This window comes from Sebastes fasciatus, chromosome 4 (assembly GCF_043250625.1).
Source record: "Sebastes fasciatus isolate fSebFas1 chromosome 4, fSebFas1.pri, whole genome shotgun sequence".
NCBI classification, from domain to species: Eukaryota; Metazoa; Chordata; class Actinopteri; order Perciformes; family Sebastidae; genus Sebastes; species Sebastes fasciatus.
The window spans coordinates 6,890,909-6,901,815 of record NC_133798.1 but is presented as its reverse complement, the minus strand read 5'-3'; the positions used below and the strand labels follow the sequence as shown (position 1 = coordinate 6,901,815).

The window sequence follows — 10,907 nt, the reverse complement described above, 5'->3', positions numbered from 1 at the left end:
TGACTGGCTAAGCATGACGATTACAGCGGTGACCATGGAAACCCTTGGGAGTCCCCTAAGCTCCCAGAGACGGTTGCTGTGTGGACCTTGAATCCACAAGTGCTAAAATGCTCCCATTACCTCATCCTACATTGGTAAGAGATCTAAGAAGGCCTAAAATGAAAAATGCTACTTCAGACTTGTGTAATGGTCATACCTACTAACCTTGAAACCTAATTTCAGTTGGAAACTAGTCGTAGAAAACCTTGTAACACAACACAACTTATTTTTGTAGTTTCAAGTCCTTACCAAAAGACCTACTATTCATGGTAATATAGGCTTTAGAGACACAAAAAAAGACACTTTGAGAAGCAGGTTTTTGGAAAAAAACATCAATTTTTATTTTGAAATGACTGATCTTGTGCCCACTCGGTTTTCTTTCTTTGTTTTTTTTTTACATTATTTTTTTGAAAATCTCTTCTGCCAATGACCAAGATAACAATGCTCTTAAAAATAAAATCAAAAGGTAAAACTCTTCAGAGAAAATAAAATTCATCTCAAAAACAAAAAAAAAAGGTACAAGAAAAACATCCATTTTTTTGCAGGGGGAAGAGAGGGATGAAAACAAATAAACAGATGCTACAACCGAGATATGGCTCCTCTTGGGTTGGAACGATGAGCCCAGGCCCATGTTGCTATGAGCTGTGAGCAGATCAAAGTTCCGCCCCCGTGTAAGGACGACAGCCAATCACAGTGTAGTGTTCACAAGCTCCCATGATGCCCCTCTCTCCCTGGGAGGCTAAGGCAGTCAAACACAGTAGGTTACAGTAGGCATGGATACCTTGGAGTGGTAGATCGTGAGATGAAACACCAGAGGAAAAGATCTCCAGTCTCAGAATCCTTTAAGATTCTGGGAAACATTCAATACTTGAGTACAAGTGCTGCTGAGAGTTATTATATTAGTTGTTTCTCTGTATTTCTGTTGTGTAATATCTACAGGCAGAAAGCCTCCTGTCAGACCAAGAGTCTCATTCTTTGCCATGTACCTTTCTACAAATTCTGCCCCAGCTCTGGAAACAACAACTGGAAGGAGAAAGTAAAAAAAGTAGATCGAAATAAGGTCCAGAAATGATCACACACGCAAAAAGACATATTTGGACTATAGCGATAAAAGGGATTGACAGCACACAGCACAAGTATGAAGACAGGAGGATGAATTACAGTCTGTCTCAGGACAAGACATAATGGTCGACTTTGAGGCTGTAATCCAAACACAGCTGTCTGGCTATAGAGATGAAGCGGTGGCTTAAAGTGTACTTAACAGTATAACTCAAGATTAGTCAAAGCAAGCCAGCGACCATCACCAAGGATACCGTTGGAAAATGGAGATCTTTTCCTCCTGGAGGTACAGTGTATCATGACTAAGAGCATGCTCTGGTGTCAAACACATGCCTGCAAGTACAGAGTTTCCTTTCAAAATGAGACGTCTATCTTCGTCAATGAACTCATTCTTATGACGCGGTCCATGATCACCATTTTGAAGTGAAACCCTTCAGTTTTTCCCCATCCTCATTACATGAAATGATTCCTATAGCAAACAGTTCTGAAGCCTTGATGCAACTTCCTACTACTCAACTGCAGCCCAGCTGAGATGAGGATGAGTGTGAGATGTTGATGCACAGCACAGTAGCTAACCAACCATGAGCTGACTTGGGAGAGGGCAGAGGCTGGGTGAGGAGAGAAGGCAGTTTGTGATAAGAGCGCGTATGCACTTGCTTTTAAGTACATATTTTGTGTGTGCACGGTGGCTAACTTGCATATTCTGCACTCCTTCAGAGTGTCGGTTACGCACATTCTCAGGAATCACTGACATGTACACGTTTGTCAGTGTGGACACGTCAGTGTACGCAGACACCCTATGTAGTAACAGATTTGCATCGAGTCCGCTGTCAGCGTCCTTTTTTGGACTTTAAGATCCAGCTCTTAAAGGAATAGTTCAACATTTTGGGATTTTTTGAGAAGGTCAATGCCTCTCTCATATCTGTCCGTTCAATATGAAGCTACAGCCAGCAGCCGATTAGCTTAGCTTAGTACAAAGACTGAAAATAAGGGGAAAAAGCTACTCTGGCTCAGACAAAAAAGGGAAAAAGAACATACCTACCAACACCTCTAAAGCTCATTAATTATATACATTGCATCTCATTTTTGTTACAAATAAACAAAGTGTAAAACTTACAATTCGGCGTCTCACGGTGGGTTACGTGCAAAACTATTTCTCAGCGAGGAACAGTGACTTCCAGGAGTATCCGCTGGTTGCCTGGCAATGGCTTCCATGTCGTTTTTACACTTTAGTTTTTGTACGGAGAGACATGAAATGTTGATTAATGAGCATTAGAGGTGCTGGTAAGCAGATTTTGTTACCTCTGGACCTGTTTCTTTTCACTAAGCTAAGTTAAGTAAGGGATAATGTACAGCGGGCCGGTCATTGTTGTGAAATAAACTGCAACTTAAGGGGTTTATTTCACAACAATGACCCGCTAGCTGTACATTATCCTGCTTATGACACGGCTACTTACTTAAGAAGTCTGACATCAGAACTGCGCCCATACCAACGGTATGTTATACATAGCAAAGGTCTGCTATACATAGCAACGGTCTGCTATAAAGAAATAACAGACCGTAGAACGCCGTAATTGACCAATCAGAATCGAGTGTTCAACACAGCCGTGTAATAACAGCTTCTAATCACTAGCTATAAATTTACAGTAAAGATGAGAAAGTGGTATCAATCATCTAACTCTGGGAAAAAAAGCATATTTCCAAAAAATATTCTTTAACAATACAGTAATGTCCTCGAGTGTCACCTTGTTAAGGTATCTTTGTGTGCAAAATCTGAAGGTCTCAAGGAAGATATTCCTGTGTCGGCCAGGGACAATTTGGCCCTGATCTGCCCCCAGATGTCCTGTGGATGTACTTTTTAATCTTCCAGATACACAAACCGATGCAGGCAAGTATGTGAACAATGCAGCTCACACGTACACTGTTAAAATAAAGTATATAAACGCTCTAATGCAGATGCTATCATTTTTGAGGTGCACCAACAGCATCTGTACTGGGCCAATACACTCAGTAACTACAGTAACACTGATGCTTTTTTATCTATTCTGAAGCTGATGTTGACAGTAAATGATTACGCTGTTAAACTAGTGGAAAAAAGAGAATCTACGATCTTCTAATAAGCCATAATTAGGCAGCATAAACAGTGTGTGGTTAGTATTTTAAAGACTGGTTGTACAAACTGCTCCTGGTGCACCTCTGCTTTGTTTGTGCGTGGATTTCCCTTTCATCAAGAGCCCTCTCCATCCCGCCTCGCCCTCTACCCAAGAGGTAGCAGCCTGCCCCAACCCCCTGCCCCCACTTGTTCTGCCACCACACCACCACCCCACCCCCCCACCCCCCCCCAATCCCAACCCCAACCCTTCCAGTGGATCATGGCACTTCTCTACTCGGCCTGAGCGTCATAGTTGGCTCCACCAGCCTTCTTCAGCTCTGTGCGGATGGTCTCCACATCCAGTTCCCTCGGGTCACTAAACATGAACTCCTTGGCAAAGATCTGCAGAAACAACATAGTTCAGAAAAAACAAAGTTATTGTTGTTGGAAAGAAACCAGGTTAATGTCTTAACATTTTTGTACATTCATTCTTAACCGCTTATCCTATTCAGGGTCGCGGGGGGCTGGAGACAATCCCAGCTGACATTAGGTGAAGGCGGGGTTCACCCTGGACAGGTCTCCAGACTATCACAGGACTGACACATAGACAGATAACCATTCACACTCACATTCACACCTAAGGGACATTTAGAGTCAACAATGAACCTAACCTGCATGTCTTTGGACTGTGGGAGGAAACCGGAGAACCCGGAGAAAACCCACGCTAACACGGGGAGAACATGCAAACTCCACACAGAAGGACCCCAATGCATCAGTCAAGAATCTGACTGGGAAATCAATGCCAACATTCAGTACTTTTGATACTTGATGCTGAAGACACAACAGTGTCGGTTGATACCAAAAAAGTACTGATGTTCAATACCCAGCCCTACTTAAGGTCCAGTCACACCAGAGAATGGCACAGAGGAATTCGGTTCTGTCTAGAAGGTAACCTGCAAATTGCCAAAAACTTGCAAAAACTTTTGCGAGACTTGCTGCCCGACGACCTATCCTAACCTCAACTATTCAAGGTTAATGCCTAACCTTAACTATTCAAGGTAAATGCCTAACCTTAACTATTCAAGGTAAATGCCTAACCTTAACTATTCAAGGTTAATGCCTAACCTTAACTATTCAAGGTTAATGCCTAACCTTAACCATTTGAGATAAATGCCTAACCTTAAGTATTCCAGGCCAATGCCTAACCTTAACTATTCTTGATTAATGCCTAACCATAACTATTCAAGGTCAATGCCTAACCTTAACTATTCAAGGTCAATGCCTAACCTTAACTATTCAAGATCAATGCCTAACCCTAACTATTCAAGGTTAATGCCTAACCTTAACTATTCCAGGTCAATGCCTAACCCTAACTATTCCAGGTTAATGCCTAACCTTAACCATTTGAGATAAATGCCTAACCTTAAGTATTCCAGGCCAATACCTAACCTTAACTATTCTTGATCAATGCCTAACCTTAACTATTCAAGATCAATGCCTAACCTTAACTATTCAAGGTCAATGCCTAACCTTAACTATTCTAGATCAATGCCTAACCTTAACTATTCAAGGTCAATGCCTAACCTTAACTATTCCAGGTCAATGCCTAACCCTAACTATTCCAGGTTAATGCCTAACCTTAACCATTTGAGATAAATGCCTAACCTTAAGTATTCCAGGCCAATACCTAACCTTAACTATTCTTGATCAATGCCTAACCTTAACTATTCAAGATCAATGCCTAACCTTAACTATTCAAGGTCAATGCCTAACCTTAACTATTCTAGATCAATGCCTAACCTTAACTATTCAAGGTCAATGCCTAACCTTAACTACTCAAGGTCAATGCCTAACCTTAACTATTCTAGATCAATGCTTAAGCTTAACTATTCAAGGTCAATGTCTAACCTTAACTATTCAAGGTCAATGCCTAACCTTAACTATTCAAGGTCTAGGCCTAACCTTAACTATTCAAGGTCAAAGCCTAACCTTAACTATTCAAGGTCAATGCCTAACCTTAACCATCTCATGAGAGTTTCCCAAATTGTGGGTTCTCCTTCTAGACATGCAATCAAATGAATACAGCAGGTGTCAGATATACAATAGGTAAATGATTTATCTTCTTGATATTTACAACTCTTTGGCAATAAATAGAACAGAACAGTTTCTTTGTCCTCCAGACGAGGATATAACAGCATGGCTGCTTGGTTAAGCATTAGTTAAGGGTTTGATCACTAGTATCACTATGGAGCAGTACTCCACAGGGTATCTTTAAAGCTGCATAAACATAAAAATAACATAATATCACCTGTTATCAAAGTTTCCATGTTGTTTAAATATTCAGCAGACAGAGCAACATTAGCATTCATTTGGAATCGTGTGTTCCACCTGATGAACGTAAGAACAATATTTACTCTCTGGGATGTCACCACGAGTGACCTCTTTCACATTACATGTCCTATTTTTTTCCCAATGTTAAAGGTATAATGTGTAATTGTTGTCGGCTGCTGTTTCTAAATCATTCTATACCTTGTTTTTCAGTTAATTCTTGCATATTATACCTTTAATATATTGGTTAATTTATAGTATTGATTAGTGCAGCTTTAACATTATGTGAAAATGAAGAACAGAAATGTTTACAGTATATTTACTCTAGGGCTGTCGATAGATTAAAATATTTAATCACAATTAATCACATGATTGTCCATAGTTAAGTTGGGATTAATCGCAAATTAATCAAATTTTGTATCTGTTCAAAATGTAACATAAAGGGAGATTTGTCAAGTATGTAATACTCTTATCAACATGGGAGTGGGCAAATGTGCTTGTTTTATACAAATGTATATATATATATTGCTTGCTGTTATATACTATATTTAAAATCATTTTGACAGTTTCATGTCATCCAGAGTTTAGATGGTTTGTTGTTTTTAAAAATCCAGTTTTGTCCAACAGCACTCCGTTGCTATATTGCCTCTGTAACCACCCAGTTTTCCCGAAGGGACAATTACAGCTTCACTCTCTTTTACTCTCATGATAACAACTGTTAATTTAACTAGTACTCCACATGCGACACCACGGAGTCTCTGACCTGCACAACTTCCTTCACCATCGCCTTGTCAGTGCTGATCTTGGCACGCTGCAGCCCGCCGATCTTCTCACCGATCCAGGTGATGAGAGTGAACTTGGCTCGTTTGCTCATGGCATCTCCCATCGTGATCCGGACGTAGGCGAACAGACGAACGTCATCTGAGGGAAGAGATGGAAGAGGCTAAGACTGAATGTACACATTGGAGGTTCTTACAGCTGATGTTTTGAAATGTTACACACTTCATTCCACTATAGAAAACGCACACACTCTCCTGTCAGACACACACAAACAGCAGACAGTTGTTACACCAGAAATGACTTCCTGTCATGTGCTATAAGGTCATGCTCTGTTTTTACATCTGTTGATGGAAAAAAGCTACACAATGTGATCCCATGGTGTCACTTTGTTTTATGATGTGTAAGTCTGGTGTAGTAGGGCTGTACCGATTAGTTTGAAGCTTCATTCATAACATTCGAATGCTGCGCAGCTTTTTGTTTTTTGCATGTTTTTTTTCTGCACAGTTGCAGATAAAGATGAGGCTACACTACGGTGGTGGCTCCATAGCATTGTTTCTGACTTGTGTGATCCAAACATTTCCAACAACTCCAGAGCGTTATAAAGACCAAAAATCGAAATTTATTGAAAAAAAGATAGATGTAATCATTATTAAAATTCACAAAATGTTTTGATATAACAAAATATTCTGCTTCAATCCATATTTGTTGGCATTTAGCCTTTCAAAAACAACATTTTCCCTACGGTCCAAAAAACTGTTTGCTCTCCTGCTTGCTAGGGGTGTAAGAAAATATAGGAAATATCAAGTATCGCGATGTTATGTTTTGTGATACTGTATTGATTCTGAAAAACACTGTATCGATTTTTAATGAGTAGTTTACAGGCAAAGATGAACTCAGTCAATAGTTTATTTCATTTGCAAAGAGATGCACCCTCTCAGTGTATGTGCCCTCTCAAAGTAGAGCTATCATGTTGGATGTTACAGAAACTGTCATAAATGCAAATGCAGATCCCACTGTTCTGATTGAATCTCTAAACTTTCTTTTAATCAGATTCTATGCATATGATGGTGTGTTCTTTATACTATGATAGTTTTGCTGACATTAGCTGACAAATTGCAATATATCGCGATATATTGAATTGTAACCCCTGTATCATGATACTGTACATATCGTATTGCCAGATTCTTGCCAGTAAACAGCCCTTCTGCTTGCTGCACGTTAAGGGAGGCTCGCACCTGTAATAATAGGGCAGTCTAGCAGCAATCTATCATCACCATAAATTACATTTATAGAGCGAAAATAATAAAAAATCTATTTTCTCCATATTTTTTTAGGGCGATGACATCATAAAATATGATGACAGACATTGAAAGAAAAACCTCAATAGAAGCTTCAAATGTAAAATCTTTTAAAAAGACGTTTGTTACAGCCCTGTGGTGTCGCGTCAAGTGTTTCAAAACTGCACTGTGTGTCTGTCTTGTTGAATACTAGGCTCTGCTTTTTGTAATTCCATTGCTCTGGCGGAGTCCCAACACCCCTAAACTGGGTGAAGCGTGTGTGTGTGTGCGTGTGTGTGTGTGTGCGCAATGAGGAAATATTCAGGTCAACAGACTAAATGAGTAAAATCTTTTGTGAGCCTTGCAGTTGTGTCCCAGTGACCACGCCTGTCACTCTCACGGTGGTCCGCTACTAGAACTGACTGTGAATAATGTCTGAATACATGCAACAAGGTTAAAAAAGAAGAAAAAAAACCCACTTGTGCTGTTTTTCTTTCTGGCTTGTACCTCTTCAGGCCTCTAAATCCCATTCAAATTAAACAATGTGGGCAGGGAACATCACTCTTTAGCGTGAACTGCCCACAGACATGCAACATGTAATGAGGTCTGCTCTGCAAATTATCACGGGAGTAAAGTAAAAAACAAACGTTGGTCTAACAGAGTTTTAAAATGTTTTTCCGGATGTTTACATGTATGAAAAGACCCCAAATGAACACTGTAGGTGGACTACTTGTATCTTGAGAACTGAATCAGCAGGTCATGAAGTTGCACTTTTTATTATTTTCAAATAAAAGGCGTATGTATTTGCCATTAATCTATGTTTACTTGTTTATATCCATAATCAATTCATCCCTGATTCCCTTACAATAAAGACATTGAAGAATCCTGACCTGCACTGTCCGGTATCAGATATTCATTTCACAGTCACTCTGACTGAATTTTTGGCAAAAAGAAAAGTTACTGAATCGATTTCAAGTCATTGAATCGTATCGTATCGCTCTGGATGAGCCAAATATAAGCCTTGAATCGTATCGGAACCATGGAAAGTGATACATATGGTATCGTTGTAAAAACGTATTGTTACACACCTAATATATACTGTATATATATAGTTATTCCTACTCTTGCTATATATGGCACTTCATTAAAAGGTTTTAAATGAAAGTGTTTTTAAAGTAGACTATGCCATATCAAATAGGCACATTTTTGGTTAAGCCCGCCTCTATACAAACTTAGTACCACCCCTTAGGTGCACTTCTCCTTTTATGGACCAAAATGGTATCACTCATGTCTTTCATTGGACACTCTCCTTGCCTCTCTCTTTCTGTCAGTCTAGGACAATGATTGGCCTGAAGCCAATATGACCATATACCCAACCCACCTTTGCAGGTGTTCCATTGGCTCATATGTGTGGATGTATATGATTGGATGTCTGTCGTATTTTTTTACCTCTTTGAGTTTTTTTCTGCTTCATACCTACCCTATTTAAATGTGTTTTTATGATGACCCCGATGAAGGCCACAAGCTGAAACACATTGGTCTCACAATAAAGTTGTTCTTTATACTACAAGTGTTGCTGGAGTTTTGACCCCTTCAGACTTTTTTCTTTCTCCATGCACCTTTGGAAGTAGGTGAAGTTGTGCAAGACACCCCCGCTCTGCTTCTATAATAAATCTAATAAGCCCTCTATTTAGCTCCTGCACTTGATTGTCACATGTTCTAACAGCCGTCATATTGGCAGGCAGAAAACACACCATTCTCTGTCCAGCTGGCAAATAATGGCATGTGTAATAATTGCTGAGGTAGCCAGTTTCACATCAGATATTCTTAGTAAAAATTATACATTTCCACTATGCCAGACATGTGCTAAAAACTGCATGAGGAAGAAGAGGCACTGAACCCAGAGTTTTATTTCGACATATTCCTTTCCTTCCGTTCCTTTATGGATATTTATTTATTCATCAGCGATTAAAAGCACCATAGTGGGGAGACAACTATAGAGGAAGTGATGTTTTTGTGGTTAAACTTGGCGCCAACAGAGCTCACAAGGTTTTGCAGTGATCATTTTCTAAATGATGACTTTCATATTTTCCAACCCTTGACATACACACATAGTCAGCTGATTCAACTAAGTCAGGGGAAGTGGACTTTTTAGATTTTTGATTTGTTAAAGAAGATGTAGAGAAGGTGTAGTACAGTGTGTGGAAAAATGTAGGCTACTCTTGAAGTTACTTCACTTTAGTTTATACATGAAGTAAACAGAATGTTTATTTCACACACACAGATGTCCAAGTGTGATTATGCCATTCACACCTATTTCCCTCAAGACTTTTTAGGGCTGGGACGATTCACCTATCTCCTGATTCAATACCATCACGATACTTGGGTGACGATTCGATATGTATTGTGACTTTTAAGTATTGCAATTCGATATTGCGGTTTTTGTTAACTTTTTTAACACTAGTCCATGGGAAAAAGTTGAATCATACACTTCTGGGGACTTTTACTTTGAAAAATATATAAATGAATACATTAAGAAGGTTTGATTTTCAGAATAAAGACATGTCTCTCACAAATTAGTGGTATTTTCTTTTTAATTTATAAGGGACATGTAATGTTTTATACTTCTGGTGAATATAATCCAATCAATCTTATTTCCATATATGTACTTTGTATATACAGTTCCCTTTGTTAACACCTTATTTTGAAAACCGGACGTAGTCACACCTGTATACTTCCTCTAACTTCTCCAAGGTCATCTCTAGCTCTCCCGTCAGCTCCGTTCTCTTTATACATCCATGGTCAGCTCCATCGAGGCCGTTTGAATGCATTTAACATAAATGTCAGTATATGGGTGCTCTACAGTTGTAGCGTCGGCCCATTTGACCACGGAGATGAGAGTGACGGCCGGCTCGACCGCACGTTACCGCGATACGACAACGTTTCCTGTCCGTGTTAGCCAGAGTTCCAGAGTTAGCATGCAGCTTTAGCCGTGATGTCTAGTTCTGCTTTTTCTGTCAATGTGTGAAACCCAAAGTGTTTCCATACATTACTGGATGTGTAGTGTTTACCACGCTGGATTTAACATGTGAGGGGGCAGGTCGTATCCACGCAGACCCTCCAACGTTTTATACTTTTTTGTGCCGGCTCACTGTGGCCGGCTGGTTTGTTTTGGTTGAAGGATACGGAACGGATATGACGTCACGTTACTCAGACTACAACAATAAAAGCGATAACTTCCTTTTACCTCCGCATAGACTCAAATGGTGCAAAAAATATCTATTCTGGCATTAAAGAAACTATTTCAAAATCGTAAAAAAAAAAATTGCGAT

General features: G+C 39.6%; 1 protein-coding gene across 1 annotated transcript in view; it reads right to left on the bottom strand.

The window, feature by feature from the left end:
* Positions 1–355: 355 nt before the first annotated feature.
* Positions 356–10,907, bottom strand: part of cotl1 (coactosin-like F-actin binding protein 1) — a 17,392-nt gene continuing 6,840 nt past the window's right edge. Inside the window, exons 3-4 of the mRNA XM_074631717.1 lie at positions 6,282–6,439; positions 356–3,592 (exon numbers count right to left, since the gene is read on the bottom strand). Coding sequence (XP_074487818.1) covers positions 3,482–3,592; positions 6,282–6,439 — 269 coding nt within the window. The 3' untranslated portion in view covers positions 356–3,481. The remainder of the gene's footprint in view (positions 3,593–6,281; positions 6,440–10,907) is intronic.